Below are 14834 nucleotides of genomic sequence, written 5' to 3' on the forward strand. Positions count from 1 at the left end.
AATCTTACCCCCCACCCCCACCCCAGGACCCTCTGAAAACCCCAGAGTTCGTTTGAGGTCAAAAAGACTATATTAAATTTGACTTGGGGAAGTTTGTAAAACATGTCAGAAGGTTTAAAACACTCGATTAAAAAATAATAATAATAAATAAATAAAACACTCGATTAAATAAGATTGCAGATCACAACGCTTTTATACAATATATTTAACCAAAGGAACAAAGATTTAGGAAGCAATGTACTTGAGGGGGAAAAAAATACTTTGTTCTTTGAATACTGAAAAAGCTCTGTTTTTAAAGTAATCTAAGACCTGATCAAGACAATGTGAAACACGGGAAATTATTTTGCTAAGTCACAGAATCTTTGTTCTCTAGGTAGATTACTCAAAAGGTATTAAAAAAAAAAAAACCTTTTATGACCTTTTTTCATGAATATGCCATTTCAGAATTTTTAGAGATCTGGCTTTTTTTCATAGCACAGTTTTTCTTAATGTGGCAAATGCAGGTCTCGTAACAGACCCAAGTCTCTTCCTACTTTTATCTATTGAATTTGGGTGTGTTTTTTTTTAAACAATTATGCTTGGATCACTTCCAAAAATTTCATGAGACATTAAACAGCTACCCGTCATCTTAAGTCATTTTTTTTTTTTTTTTGGTGCATTTGGGAGCATGGAGATAAAATGAGCTTATTTGACTAGTAAACCTGGGGAGAAAGCTGTCTGTGGGCATTACGGTCCGTGTGGACGACTCTGAGGACTCCCCGTTCTAACTAAGCAGCGAACTTAGACCAGCTCGTGTCTCCCGAGGACGATCCTCCGTCAGAGGACTTGGGACACGCACAATTCAGGTCCGTGTTTCTGGGAGATTCACAAATACCTTATGCAACACCCGTTTCCCGGGCCCACGGAGCAGCGCTGAGCGCAGGCAGCCCCTTGGAGGCGGGGGCGGGGGGAGGGCAGCGGGAGCAGAGTGCGTCCCTGGGACGTGAGGTCCCCTGTCCCGTGTCCCCCCAGCACCGTCTATGGGTCCCTGTGGGAAGCGCTCCTCAGGGTGTCCCTTGTCCGGGTTCCCATCGCTCCTTCAGGAGTCCAGTCTCCCCCGAGGTTTGCGTGGCAGTGAGCGCGCCCTCAGAAGGAACCTGCATTTTCTTCAAGGAGTTTGGGACGTATTTTCCTATTTTCAGGGATTTGGGATCATTTTTAAGTTCTTCTTTTCCCTTTTTCTCCTTAACCACCTTTTCGTGGTGGGGGCCCAAATGAGGGGGGGCGTGAGGGGGCCTGGTCACAGGGAGCCGGGCCGTGCACCCAGCCTGCACCACCTCCAGCACCAGGGTCGGGGGCACGGGGTCAGGTGCACTTTGTGGGGGGGCGCGGGGTCGGGGACACAGGGTTGGGGTCGCACAGGGTCGGGGACACAGAGTTGGGGGCACAGGATCAGGGAGCACAGGGTGGGGGCACAGGGTTGGGGGCACAGGGTGGGGGGCATGGAGTCGGGGCACGGGTCCAGGTCGGGGCACAGGTCAGGGCAGGTTTACCGCGGGCCTGAGCCTCACCCTCGTCTCCGTCTTACTGAGGCGGCTCTAGGAGCAGAGACATGCTCCATGGCCCCTGGTGGGTTCACCCCTCGCAGGGGCTCCCCCGGGACGTTGTTTAGGATGAGAGCTCCCTCGACAGTCCTTCTAGGTGGAAAGTCTGAATCTAAAGGTGCACCTGTCTTGACGGACTTGACATCATTCACCCATTTTATGAGCCTGAGGGCAGAGCCCGCTTGGCTGGACTCCGTGTCCCCCCCAGGCCCCCGACCCTGCGCTGAGCTCCCCGCAGACGGGCAGGAGGGACCGGCGCCCCCGCCTCCCAGCCCCCAGCGACCGCGAGCCCTTCGGAGCCGCTTCAGGTGCGCGGGGCCGCGAGGACGGTCGCTCCCCGCAGGTTCTGCGCACAGACCGCACCCCGCATCGGCGTCATGGGGTTTCCCTGCCTCCCGCGTTGGAAGCCTCTGTGGGATGTCACGGTTGCTTGGAACCTGTTAAGAGCCGTTTGCTCGGCTGCGATGAACGTCTTCTGGGAAATCACCTTCATTTCTTCGGACGCGTCCGCGGGTGCGGGGACGTGGGCTTCACCCAGCAGAGCTGCATCCGCGGGTTTGGCCCAGACTCCGATGCTCATTGAGACTCTGGTCGAGCCCAGGCCCCCGGGACTGTCTCCCGCGCACCTCGTGTTCCAGAATCTTCCACCTTCACCCCCACCCCACTTCCTTTCGGAGACCTGTGTCCTTGGTCGCGAGCGATGCCCGTCGGCCCCTGGGGCCTGCCCCAGCCGGGTCTGCGCTGCTTCTGTGCGTGTGTGTCCCTCCAGCCTGACGCAGACGCTTAGCCAGCTGAGCCCTCCAGGCGGCCCCCTCTGAGCTCTTTTAGCCAAACCAGACTTCTATGCATATTGGTGAGATTTTTATTGAATATCATATTTTCTTGCAGAATTCCAAGTATGAATTTTGAGTCTTTTAGCCAACTATTTTGAAAAACTAGCGTGAGCACCACCGGCATCGCTAATGGACGTTGCAGGGTGGTGCCCAGGGGATTGGCATGGAAGCGCCGAGCAGGGACCCTGTTATCACCGGAGGGGCCCCGTTGCGAAGGGGACGGTGGCCCGGGGTTGTTGAGGACAGCAGCTCTCACACACGGGGCCTTCCCGGGTGCAGGGCTCTGGCTGAGGGGTCTTCCTCTGCCCCCCAGCAGCCCTCCCAGTCAGCTGCTGCTCCGAGCCCCGGGAAGGGGTGCCAGGTCATCGTGGCTGAGGGGCCTGGGCCCCTGCGCCATGCTCTCGGCTGGGTCCTGCCTGCTTACGAAGGCGCCTTGCACCAGGCCTTGCAGTCCTTTCCGAGTCACGTCTGCGCGGCCAGGGTGGGGGGCCGGCGTGCTGGCACCTACGCTGAGTTCCCTGTGCCCTCCAGGTGTGCATCGTGCAGAAGAGGGACACGGAGAAGATGTACGCCATGAAGTACATGAACAAACAGCAGTGCATTGAGCGGGACGAGGTGCGCAACGTGTTCCGGGAGCTGGAGATCCTGCAGGAGATCGAGCATGTCTTCCTGGTGAACCTATGGTGGGTGACCCGCCGCCCTTCCTGCCCAGGCCCCCTTCGCGCTCCCTCCTCCCTTGCCTCCGGGACGCCCACAACCTGTCCCCGCCTCCCCAGCCACTCACGTCGGTTTCCGGGGCCAGAGCTGCCGGGTGTGCGGGGCGCCCTCTGCCCACGCACAGGGAGGCCGGGCGTCCCCACAAAGGAGGCCTGTGGCCCTTGGAGTCTCTGGCACTGAAGCCCTTGGGGAGGGTTTTGGGGCCTGAGCTCCTCCATGCAGTGGGCCCCACGACCACCCCTGGAGAGGAAGGACCCCATAAGCTGCAGCGAGATCACCGTCCTCCTTCCTCCCTGGGGTCCTGCTACGCAGGGTCCTCCCTGAATCCTCCCTGACAGCGTCCCGCCTGGGCTCTGGGCTCCCTGATGGGCTCCCAGACTGGGGGGCGTTCCCAGGGGCCCGAGGTGGGCACAGTGGTGCAGGCAGCTGGGGAGGCGTGTGACAGACGTGTCTGGTCCTGGTGGCGCCGCCTCAGGAAGACTTACACATCCCCGGGATGAGCCGAGGGTCCATTAGCTGAACACGGAGGAAGAGGCGGCCCAACCAGCACGTGGGGACAGACGCGTGGGATGGGGCATTGTGGAGAGTGACCTGGTGCCAGCTCCTCCAGGGGACACACTCGGGGCTGAAGGTCCCCCTTGGGTCATTTACCTGGAGCTGCCGCAGGTGCGGGAGGCACTTCACGGCGGCAGCTCAGCTCTGCGCGGGCGGGGGGGGGGGGGAAGGGGGGGGACGGACGTGGTCCTGCCTGGTTGTGCAGGAGGAAGGAGCTGGGGGGCGGGCCCTGCCCGGGGAGTAGAGGGAAGGGAGCGAGGCGCTGAGCCAGGCCTGCAGGGCAGTGGAGCCCGGGGCTGCCCAGGCCTCCTCCTCCTCCTCCTCACCCCTGCACGCGGCTCCTGGCCTCCCTCACTGGCCCCAGGGCCCTCCGGTTGTCCAGGCCCCACGCAAGCAGACTGGCAGGGCCACACCCCGTCCCTGAGCTCCATGGGGTGTGCTCAGCATCCTGGGACTGTGGTTCTAACACTGGGGGCAGCCAAGCACCCCTTACACCTGCCCCCTCCGCCCGACGGCCAGGGTGGGTCAGAGCCCTCGTCCTCAACAGCGGTGACTGCCCCCCGGGGTGGTAGTTCAGTGGGTGGGGGAGAAACGGCCTCACCGAAGCGGGGCCTGCTTGCAGCCTCACGGGAGCAGGCGCCTTCTGTGGTTGACCCTCAGCCATGGCACTGGCACGGGCTGGCCAAGAAGGAAGGCCCAGGATTTCCCAACTTGGGGGCCTCAGGTCCCCCCAGTCCCTCTGCCTGGTGGCCCCCAGCCCCCCCCCGGTGGACTCCTCCACCCTGCTACACAGGGGTGAGAGTGGCCCCCAGTGCAAACTACAGATGCATCTATACCCGCAAAGCGCTCCACAGAGGTGACTCCGGATGTGAGGCATCGTTAGAGTTAACGTCTCCCTGTCATCCTGCAGCCAGTACCCCCCCCCCGGGCTGACCTGCCCCCACCGGCCCGGGAGCCGGGCAGTCCGGGCTGCTGCAGCCTCACCTCCCAGTGTGGGAGGCCACCTGCTCTCGTCCACTGCTCCCCAGCACTCCTCCGGGTCCTCGGGCCTGGCGGGCCAAGTCTCTTTGCTCTCGGGTCCCATATTCCACTCCCCCGGCCACCGGCTCCTGAGATGAGGGGCAGGGAGGCTTCTGGTGGGCAGGAAGGGGAACACCACATGAAAGAGTAAATCCTTTGTAACGTTATTCCTAAAAGAGTCAGTTGCTTAACAATGAGCATTACCTCTGAGAGCTCACACAAGAGGTTACTAAGTGGAAGGAGGTCTTTTTTTAATTTTTATTTTATTTAAAGATTTTAAAAAATTTATTCATTCATGAAAGACAGAGAGAGAGAGAGAGGCAGAGACACAGGCAGAGGGAGCAGCAGGCTCCATGCAGGGAGCCTGACGTGAGATTCGATCCCGGGTCTCCAGGATCACACCCTGGGCTGAAGGCAGGCGCCAACCGCTGCGCCACCCCGGGATCCCCAGAAGGAGGTCTTTAAACTGTTGTTTCATTACTGCCGTCGTCCTCATCATCATCACTGTCATTTTCTTTATCATCGTCATCACCACCACCATCACCACCATCACCACCATCCCCGTCACCACTGTTGCTGGAAGCCGGCCCCTTGCCCAGCACTGCCCGAACATTTTGCCTTGTGGCCTCCATTCCTTAACACCCCTCCACGGCAGATGTTTTTATCCCTTTCTAGAGAAGAGGAGCAGCAGGGAAATGGCCAAAGGCCATGCTGTGTCCTCTCCCCACTGGCCGCTCCTGCATCTCGGCCCCTCGCTGGGCTGCCTCCCATCGGGACAGGCTGCTCTGTCTTTCCTGAGGGTCCTGGCTCAGAGCAGCTCCTGAGCAGCGGGAGAGTCAGTGCCTTGGGCAGGGCCCTGCTCCCGGGGAGTGACCGTGGGAGGCGAGGAGGGTGCCCAGGCTCTTAGATGGGTGGGTGGGGGGGGTCATCGGGTGTGACAGGAGCTGTGACCCCGGCTCCCTAGCACGCATGTGCCATGTTCTCCCCTGGCACCCATAGGTACTCCTTCCAGGATGAGGAGGACATGTTCATGGTGGTGGACCTGCTTCTGGGCGGAGACCTGCGCTACCACCTGCAGCAGAACGTCCAGTTCTCCGAGGACACGGTGAGGCTGTACATCTGCGAGATGGCGCTGGCCCTCGACTACCTGCGCAGTCAGCACATCATCCACAGGTGTGTGCACACCTGCCGGTGGGGCGCCTGCCTGGGCCAGTCCACTTGCAAGGCGGCCACACTCCTGCAGAACCCGGACAGCCTCCTGCGTGCTCTGGCCCCCCCTTGCCTACACACCTGCCCCCAGGTGTGGCACCTGGGCCAGTCAGTGCCCCACAGCTGAGCACCCGATGTCCACGGGGGGGTGGATCCCGTGTGAGCAGCCCCAGGTGGGCCAGGATGGGGTCCCTGGTCTGTCCAGCCTCTGATCCCTGCCGCCCCCGGCAGAGTCCATCTGCTCATCTGCCGCGCTCCAGGGGAACTGAAGTAAACTTAACATTAGCCAAGAGCAGATGAGATTAGGATAAAGTTGTATCCGCAGAACAACAGGTAAACAGGTGTATTATCAAGTCAAATAGATGGGCTCTGTGTGTTTGTGTTACGTGGCCTCGGCTCAGGCACTAAACAGTCACTGAGCGCCTCCGGGTGAGGCCAGGTAGGCCCAAGGCCAGGTGGCGGACGGCAGGGACCCAAATCGTCAGTCCTGCGCAGCCCCAGGGCTCTGGGGGAGGGGCCAGCCTGCAGGTCCCAGCGAGGGGGCTCGGGCACCGCGTGTCCAGCACGTTCTCCCGTCTGGCCTCAGCAGGTGGGGGGCGAGAGGCGGCCGCGACCCCCGGAGCAGAGTAGCTGCCTTCACCTGGCTCCGTCAGAATGTTGCCGGGTGGCACCTTCTCAAGCCCACGCGGGTCTCTGGGGCCTCCGCCTTGAGTGGGGAGGGGCCCTCGGGGGACCCCCGCCCTGCCAGGGACCACGAGGGATGACCGGGCCTCCCGGACCATGTCCCCGCTTCCTGCTTCCTCAACAGGGACGTCAAGCCTGACAACATCCTGCTGGATGAGCAAGGTGAGCCGAGGCCGCGGGAGGCTGGACGTGGGTGCGCCCCGCCCACGGCACGCGTCGTCTCCGGTCCTCGGGACACGTGCAGTGTCTTCTCTTCTCGTAGGACACGCGCACCTGACCGACTTCAACATCGCCACCATCATAAAGGACGGGGAGAGAGCCACCGCGCTGGCGGGGACCAAGCCGTACATGGGTGAGCCGCGGCCGCCGCCTGCTGCGGGGTCAGGCCTGGGGGCCCAGGCGGTGTGGGGCGGGGCGGGCTGCTGAGAAAGCCGGTGTGACCCCACTGCCCACACCAGGGGAGGGGGACCCCCGGGGGTCGGGGGGGTCACGGGGGAGGAGGGGCCCCAGGGGTCCGCAGGGGGGCGTTGCCGGGGCCCGTGCGCCCGCGGTTCTCAGCTGCCCGTCCCTCCCTGCGCAGCGCCCGAGATCTTCCAGTCCTTCGTCAGCGGTGGCAGCGGCTATTCCTTTGAGGTGGACTGGTGGTCGGTGGGGGTGCTGGCCTACGAGCTGCTGCGAGGATGGGTACGGAGCCCCCGGGGCCGGGGGCTGGCCCGCACCTGAGCCGGCTGTGTCCCCAGGGCGCCCGCGGGGTGGGCCGGGAAGGAGGAGGCCGCCCCACCCACCGGGTGCTCGGGGACAGCCCCGCACTCCTGGATGTGCACTTCGGGGCGTCTGCGGGGCGGGGGGAGCGGGCTGAGCAGGTCGGGAGGGAAGCCGCCGAGGGCTCCAGGGCCTCCGGGGCCTCCGGAGCAGAGAGCAGAGAAGTGACCTTCCTGTGGGGTCCCCGCGGGGGGCCCCGCATTCCCACCCCAGCGGCCACAGCCCGGCCCGCCCTCCACATCCCTCCTGGGGGGCACCCTCAGCCCCTCCTCTGGGGGAAGGTGCTTCCTTCCCGGCCACACAGGCCGCGTCTTCTGGCCAGTTCCCGGCCTCCAGCAGGCAGGGCCCAGACCCGGGCTCTTCCGGGGAGCTGTGCATGGGGAGGGGTGCCTCCGGGTGTGGGGCTGAGGCACCCGGTGCAGCGCTGCCTCCCCCGCCCCAGAGGCCCTACGACATCCACTCCAGCAACGCCGTGGAGTCCCTGGTGCAGCTGTTCAGCACGGTGAGCGTCCAGTACGTCCCCACCTGGTCCAAGGAGATGGTGGCCCTGCTGCGGAAGGTGAGCCCCCGCCCCCCCGTGCGAGGAAGGCCTCTGGGCCCTGCGCTCTGTGTCCGTGTCCCCCCGACGGGGCTCACAGCCCGTCTGGCCGTGGCCTCTCTGGCTTGAGCTCTGGCTGTGAGCTGAAGCCACGTGGCCCTGGGTTAACCGAATCCCCACGGTCACGCCCCCACGCCACAGATGCCCAAACCTGGGCGCCCCGGGGCGGGGGCGGGCGCTGTGGGCTGGCAGCCGGCCTCCGCTCGCTCCGGCCTCCTCTACCCCGTCCTTCTGTCTGGGTCGGGCGGCCACCAGGCCCGGGGGGGCTCGGAGAAGACCTCAGCCCCCGCCCCCGCCTCCCACTGCCCAAGCACGTGGCTGCCGCGGCCCGGTGGGGGGCGCAGCCTGGCGGGGATGGGGCCGGGGCCAGCTCTTGCTACCAGCGTGCCTCCATCGGGGCCCGGCCGGGCTGGCCCCACGGCTCCCCACTCAGAGACCCCCACTTGGTGCGCCGGGGCCTCCGGGGTCAGGAGCCTGCTGAACGCTCTAGGCCGGGCTGGCTCCCGGCTCCCGGCCCACAGGGCCCTCCCCCGCATGCCCTCACCCCTGCTGGAGGCCTTCGTCTCTGGAGCGATAGCCAAGCAGCTAACGGCCCGTCCCAGTCCCTGGGAGGCCCCGGGCCCAGCGTCCATGACGGAGCTCTCCCCCAGTGGGGCCGTGGCCTCCGGACGCCCGGACGGGGAGTGGGGACCGTCCACATGCCAGGACTCAGGCCCTGGGCAAGCCTCGGAAAGGGTCTGCTGCCTTCTGGCTAAGAGGAGGGACGGCACGCGGGCGGGGGGGACACCCAGCCTCCGTGACCCGGTCACACGGGGCCCTGGGGGTCCCCGGAGGCTGAGCCCAGGGGGTAAGCCCTGGGCCCGGTCAGACCCGTTAGACCAGGCCGCCCCCTTGGCCTCATTATGGCACGACTGAGGTCGGCGCCCCCTTTCCTTGCCTGGCCCTTGAGGTCCTCCTAGCGGGACCTCGCTGGGGTCCCTGGCGGGGGCAGGTGGCCAACCCTGTGCAGCAGGGTCACGCCGTCTGACGGGGGCCTCGTTTCAGCTCCTCACAGTGGATCCCAAGCACCGGGTGTCCAGCCTGCAGGACATGCAGGCGGCCCCGTCACTGGCCGGCGTGCTGTGGCAGGATCTGAGCGAGAAAAAGGTGACGCCAGGCTTCGTGCCCAACGTAAGCCTGGCAGGCGGCGGGCGGCGGCTGCGGGGGCCATGGGGCGACCCGCGGGCGGGGCTCAGCTCCCTGTCCCCCCTCCAGAAAGGCCGCCTTCACTGCGACCCCACCTTCGAGCTGGAGGAGATGATCCTGGAGTCCAGGCCCCTGCACAAGAAGAAGAAGCGGCTGGCCAAGAACAGGTCCCGGGACAGCAGCAGGGACAGCTCTCAGTCCGTGAGTGGGCGGCCCGCGCGGCGTCTCCTCCCCCGACCCCCCGTTGGGCCCCGCGCTCCCTTCTCCCAAGGGGGAGGAAGTGCCTCTGCTGCCCCCGGGCCTGGGGATGCCTCACGGGGTCACGTGTGGGGTCACGTGCACACTCCTGTGTGCCTCCTCTTGCAGGGTCGCCCTTTGTGGGGACCCAGGGGGGACCCTCTGTTAGCCCGACTCTGTGTCCCAGGCCTGGGAGTTAGGATGCCAGCTGGGGGGACACGGTGTCATGGTGTCTGCGACCCCTCTCCAGGTCTCGCAGTGTCTCCCGGGTGGATGGGGGCGCCCCTGGGGAGGTCTCATGAGCATGAGATCAACCCTGCACCTGTCCCCAGGTACACCTGTCGCAGAAGCGCCTGGGGGTGCAGGTGTGGGGGTCACAGCCGTGGCACTGAGAGCGATGGGTGCCCCCCAGGCCCGTCTGAGCCCGGGTGTCTGCTCCCCGGTACCGGCGTCAGGCGGGAGCTGGGCACCCCCCCCACCGTGCTGCGGGTGCAGGTTTGGGGCCTCCCCGCGGCGGGCCTGGATTCTGGGGCGCAGCATGGGTGGAGCTGCAGGTGCGGCCCCCCCACTTCCAGTTTGGGGCCTGGGCGCTGGGCGGTGGGGTGAGCGCCACGCCCGCCCCTGCTCTGGTCTCCGCGGTGCTGAGACTGCGTGCGTTCCCGAGACAAGCACCCGTCGGGGAGGGTCGCCGTGGGCCCGCTCTCCTCCTCCGGGACGCGTGGGCCCCGATGACGCGCAGCCCGTGTCCGCTCCGGTCCTCGCGCTCGGGCTTCCCGCGTCTTCCCGGGAGGCCAGCGCCCGACCCAGGGCCTCCGAGGTTTACTTCCGTGTCTCTTCCAAGTGTCGCCGTCTCCCTGGGTTGACCATCGCGGCAGCGTGAGCTCGGGTCAGGCCCTGCGCAGCCCCGGACGCGCTCGCGCGCTGTGTGTCGGGAAGACGGCTCTTCTCGCGGCGGAGGCTTGGCGTCGTCTTCAACACTTAATTGGCCGAGACTAAGGGCTTATTCGTGTCCTCGTCTGTCTGTCCTCGGGCTAGCGCGGCCCGGTCCCGACGCCCGGCGCCGTGTGCCAAGTGCCGTGATCAGGCCCCGAGAGCCCTGCACCCCGGTGCCCTTCAGGCTGCTTGGCGGCCCTGGGCCCTGGCCCTTGGGGGAGCCCCAAGTCTGGGAAGCGGGCGTGGGCCGCTCAGCGGGTGTGTTCCTGGCAGTGCTGGGGCGGAGCCTGGCTCGGTTGCCGTCGCCCTGGGGGCCCCCCCGGGGTCTGATGCCCCAAGGGCCGGCCTTGCCGATGAAGCCCTGCAGTCGTCTGCCTGGAGGCGAGGATTCATCCGAAGGGATTATTCAGGGAATACGTGGGGGGGGCGTCAGGAGGAGTCCCGTGGGCGGTGGCCTCAGCCCCACCCCGCGGGGACCCTGGCGTGTCGGCCCCGCCTCCAGGAAGCCGGGTCCACCTCCTGCCCCCAGCAGCCACCAGCTAAGGGCCAGGGGGCACGTGGGTTTTCGGGGCCCCCGTCTCTGTGCGTGTGTTGGCCAAGGGCTGGGTGGTGCCGGTGCGGGCGTCGGAAGGGCGCACCCCGGGGCCGGCCGGACACACAGACGCGCACCCCGCGGCCGGGAGCGTGGGCGCCTGTGCGGTGTTCCCCGTGGGAAGGCCGGCGATGCTCAGACACGGGCGTGGCCCAGAAGCCCGTCTGTGCGGCGGCGGCTCCTCTGGGCGGCCACGGGAGACGACAGCGCCGCGCACGCCAGCCCGCCTTACGCCTTCCGCGGGCGCCGACCCGCCGGGTGAGGGGCTTCTGGGAGGGGCCCGGGGAGCAAGCGGAGCCCACAGGGCCGGGCACGGTTCACCGGGTCCCCCACCGTGGACGCGCGTCCCCGGGACATCCAGAGGACGTGCCACGTCCCGCCCGCCACGTCTCGTTAGCATCACGCCGCCAGCATGGCGCGCGACCCGGACGTCCAGCCCAGCAAGGCTTTCTGGCTCCGTCGTGACAGGGAAGGGGCGGGTGAGCGCGGCCCGGGGCCACGGCCACGGCAACGCCGCCGTCCACCCGGGGTGAGCGCAGACCGGTCCTCGTCCTCCCGGGGACACGGAGGGGCCGCCCCTGTGGAACCAGAGCTCCGCGCGGCCTGTGCCCCGAAGGCCTCTGGCTCTGCCTGCGCCTGGAGCTGCCGCTGGGCTCCGTGTGCCGGGTCCCCACCGCCCGCCACGAGCCCCGGGCCGGAGTGAGGTCACGGGGAGCAGCGTCCCTGCGCCCTCGGTGTGGATGGTGGCACTTGTCACCGCCGTCCCAGTCCCGGGGCAGGTTTGTGTTTTATTTAGGATCCAGGCTGCTTTGTTGGGAGGGGCTGCGGTTCCCAGAGCTTCTCTGCCTTTTCCACCGTAACAGCTGTCCCCGTGGGCCCGGGGAGGGCACGGGGCCTCTGCTGCACGTGACTGCGCCATGACCAGGCCGAGCGCTGGCAGCGGGATGCAAGAGCCGCCGGGTGGGGCTGCGGATGTCCCCCCACTGTAGGGCAGGCGTGGCCAGGCGTGGGTGCAGGCCCTGGATCCACAGGCCTAAGGCCGGGCGTCCCCATCCCCCAGGTGTGCCAGGGGAGGGCTGGGACTTCCCAGCAGGGAGGCTGGTGACAGCCTCTGCCCCTGTGCCTGGGCCTCACCAGCGTGTGCCCCGTGCCCGGGCCGTGCACCGCTGTGGCCCCATCAGACACCACTAGACCCCGGGGCGTGGGGTGACCTGCTTGTCACTGCAGCCCTGCTGCCCGTGGCGGTGGTTCCTCCCGCCCGGTCTGGTCCAGGCTCGGGCCGTTCCAGCCTGTGGTCGTCGCCGTGGACGCCCCGGTGTGGTCCTCCTGCAGAGAACGGGCAGTGCCGCCCACCAGCCCCCGCCAGCTCGTCCCCTAGCGCCTCGCAGACAGGGGTGTCCCTTGGGTCCTCCCGGAGAACACGGTCACCCGAGGGGCCTGAGGTTCTTTGACCTCGTTCCAGCTGCCAGCTTGTCTTGAGACTGAACCCCCAGGGCATTCGTCCCCTGCTGCTCTGGAATCTTGGCTGGGCCACGTCTTCCACGGCCCCGGGAGCCACCCTGCCGCACAGTGGACCCCTCCCTGGCCAGGGAACGAGCTCCCGGTCACGGTCACGTGGGGCCGCATGCCCCACCTCTCCCCCCCTCCCCGCCTGTCCCCTGCAGCAGGTGGAGCCTTTGTGACCTCAGCAGGTCGCGCATGGCCGGGGCCCCTGTGCTGCTGGTGACCGGAACCGATCGGAGGCCGGAGGGCGGGTACAGGCCGACATCGGGGAGCCGCTCTGTGCCACCTGCAACAGCCCCGAGCGCGCACTGCTCTCCTTTCGTGGGCAGGGCCCTCCTGCAGGCGGGAAGGGGCAAGCGCGTGGCAGGGCTCCTGTGCCCACGTGTGTCCCCCCGGAGGCCGTCCTAGGCTCCGGGGTCCAGCTCCCTGCCCCCCACAGCCTCGGCCGTGGAGCGCGGAGTGGAGGGAGCCAAGCCATGTGCGGTCTCTGGCCACGTTTTGTCCTGCAGACATGGCCCCCGGGTCAGCGTCCACCCTGAGCAGGGGCTGGGCTTCCATGCGGGCGTCCCCTGGTCCCTGGCTAAGGGTCACCCCACCTAGGAGGTGCAAACCCCAGGCCCTGTTTGCCTGGGCAGTGTCTCCAGCCCAAAGGCAGGTCTCCAAATAAAACCACAGGTGCAGGCGATGGGGTGCAGGAGGCTCAGGCCCCCACCTGAGGGATGCGAGGGGGCCCCAGAGCATCCACTGAGCTCATTGGTATGTTTTTCTGACTAACAGGAGAATGACTACCTTCAGGACTGCCTTGATGCGATCCAGCAAGACTTTGTGATTTTTAACAGAGAAAAGTGAGTGTGTGTTGGGGGGTGGGCAGCAGGGCCCGGCGGGGTGGGGGGGCTCTCTGGGCCGCGCTAGTCCTGACCCCCGCAGCCATGAGGCATCAGGGGCCCGGGAAGCGGATGCCCACCCCCCGGGGCGTCGGAGCAGCAGCCCTGCGGGCAGGGGGTGGGCGGCCCCGGTACAGCCTGTGGGGGGCTCCGTGGGGAGGCACTGAGCAACTGCCCGCACCCCAGGGTGACAGCGGGCGGCCCTGCAGAGTCCCATGGGCGGCCACCCTCACGCCCCCGAAGACCTTCACTGAGTGCCGGGGACCGTGGGCTCGGCTGGTTGGCAGGAAGGCCCCACGTGGCTAAGACACCTGCTGCGGGGGGGCAGGCCCAGCGTGGGGGGCCCAGGAGGGGAGAGCAGGTGAGGCGGAGGGCTTCCTGGAGGGGCAGCTCTGAGCCCGGCCCGCGGGCAGTGGGCAGTGGTTTAAGGCCCGGGCTTCCACGCTGGAGGCCAGCGGCGTGGGCAGGACAGACTCCGTCAAGGACTTGCGCTTGAGCAAGGCGTCCTCAGCAGCCCCCGCTCTGGCCCGAGTGGTCACCCCGGTCACTCTGCTCCCTGCGGTGCCTGGAGGGGCACGAGGGGCAGCCCTGCCCCCGGACATGTGGGGGCCCCCAGCACGCCCTGCGGCTGCTGCTGCGGCTGCAGGAGGCCCCCCTGTCTCCCCGCGCAGGCTGAAGAGGAGCCAGGACCCGGCCAGCGAGCCCCTGCCCGCCCCCGAGGCCGCGGACGCTGCCGACGACGCGCTGCCCGTGTGCGGCTCCATCTGCCCCTCCCGCCTCACCGAGACTTAACTCCGGTCGCGCTGGGGACTCAGTCCGCCCGGAGGACGTAGGACGGGCGGGGGCGGCGGGCAGAGGCCAGCGTGGACGTGCCCAGCCAGGCAGCCCGGCTCCTCCCGGCGCAGGCCCGGCTGGTGGCCCCGCCGCTCCCTGGCTGTCCTCGCGGGGACGGGCCCACTGCGAGCTGCCCGCTGGCCCTCGGGGCGGACGGCCACCGGGGGCGGTCGGTGCGGCCGAGGACGGTGGGCCAGGGGCTGGGGGCGCCTCCCCCGGCTGCTCGGTTCCTGCGGTTGTGGCCGGAGGCCTGTGGCTCCCGGTGGCCCTGACCCGCTGCCGGCGGCCCGACGTCGCGCGCTGGCTGCCCACGGCCCACTCGGGCTTGTACGTTGGGGGGAAATGGAGTGTTTTTATAGATCCACACTGTTCCGGCGACTTCCGTGTTTCTGTAGATTTCTCACCTCTGAGCATCACGACATAAGAGCTGCCCGGTGTCCCGTGTCGTGTGTGCCGTGTGCCCGCAGCGGCTGTGTAGATGCTGCCGGGGGGTGTACGGCTTCTGTCCCGCGGCTGCAGTGGGGGCGCCCTGGGGGGGTGGAGCCTGCCGGACCCGGACCCGAGGTGCAGGCCGTGTGAGGACGAGCAGCCCCCCACCCCACTGGCTGCGGGTGGGCCAGGAGGACCCCAGCCCCACGAGGTCACGCGGGGACGCAGGGCCCAGAGCCGGGCAGCGTCCAACCCACCAAGGACGTTCTAGGTGGG

At 66.7% G+C, this 14834-nt stretch overlaps 1 protein-coding gene across 2 annotated transcripts in view; it reads left to right on the plus strand.

Annotated features, from left to right (window-relative positions):
• The window catches only part of STK32C (serine/threonine kinase 32C), a 64757-nt gene extending 50198 nt beyond the window's left edge, over positions 1-14559 (plus strand). For both annotated transcript variants that reach the window (XM_072804815.1, XM_072804816.1), the window contains exons 3-12: positions 2948-3099; positions 5708-5881; positions 6726-6763; positions 6864-6953; positions 7182-7285; positions 7806-7922; positions 9006-9131; positions 9216-9347; positions 13189-13256; positions 13967-14559. In XM_072804815.1, coding sequence (XP_072660916.1) covers positions 2948-3099; positions 5708-5881; positions 6726-6763; positions 6864-6953; positions 7182-7285; positions 7806-7922; positions 9006-9131; positions 9216-9347; positions 13189-13256; positions 13967-14087 — 1122 coding nt within the window. In that variant the 3' untranslated portion in view covers positions 14088-14559. The remainder of the gene's footprint in view (positions 1-2947; positions 3100-5707; positions 5882-6725; positions 6764-6863; positions 6954-7181; positions 7286-7805; positions 7923-9005; positions 9132-9215; positions 9348-13188; positions 13257-13966) is intronic.
• Positions 14560-14834: the final 275 nt, after the last annotated feature.

The sequence above is a fragment of the Canis lupus genome, chromosome 29 (assembly GCF_048164855.1).
Source record: "Canis lupus baileyi chromosome 29, mCanLup2.hap1, whole genome shotgun sequence".
Classification (NCBI taxonomy): Eukaryota; Metazoa; Chordata; class Mammalia; order Carnivora; family Canidae; genus Canis; species Canis lupus.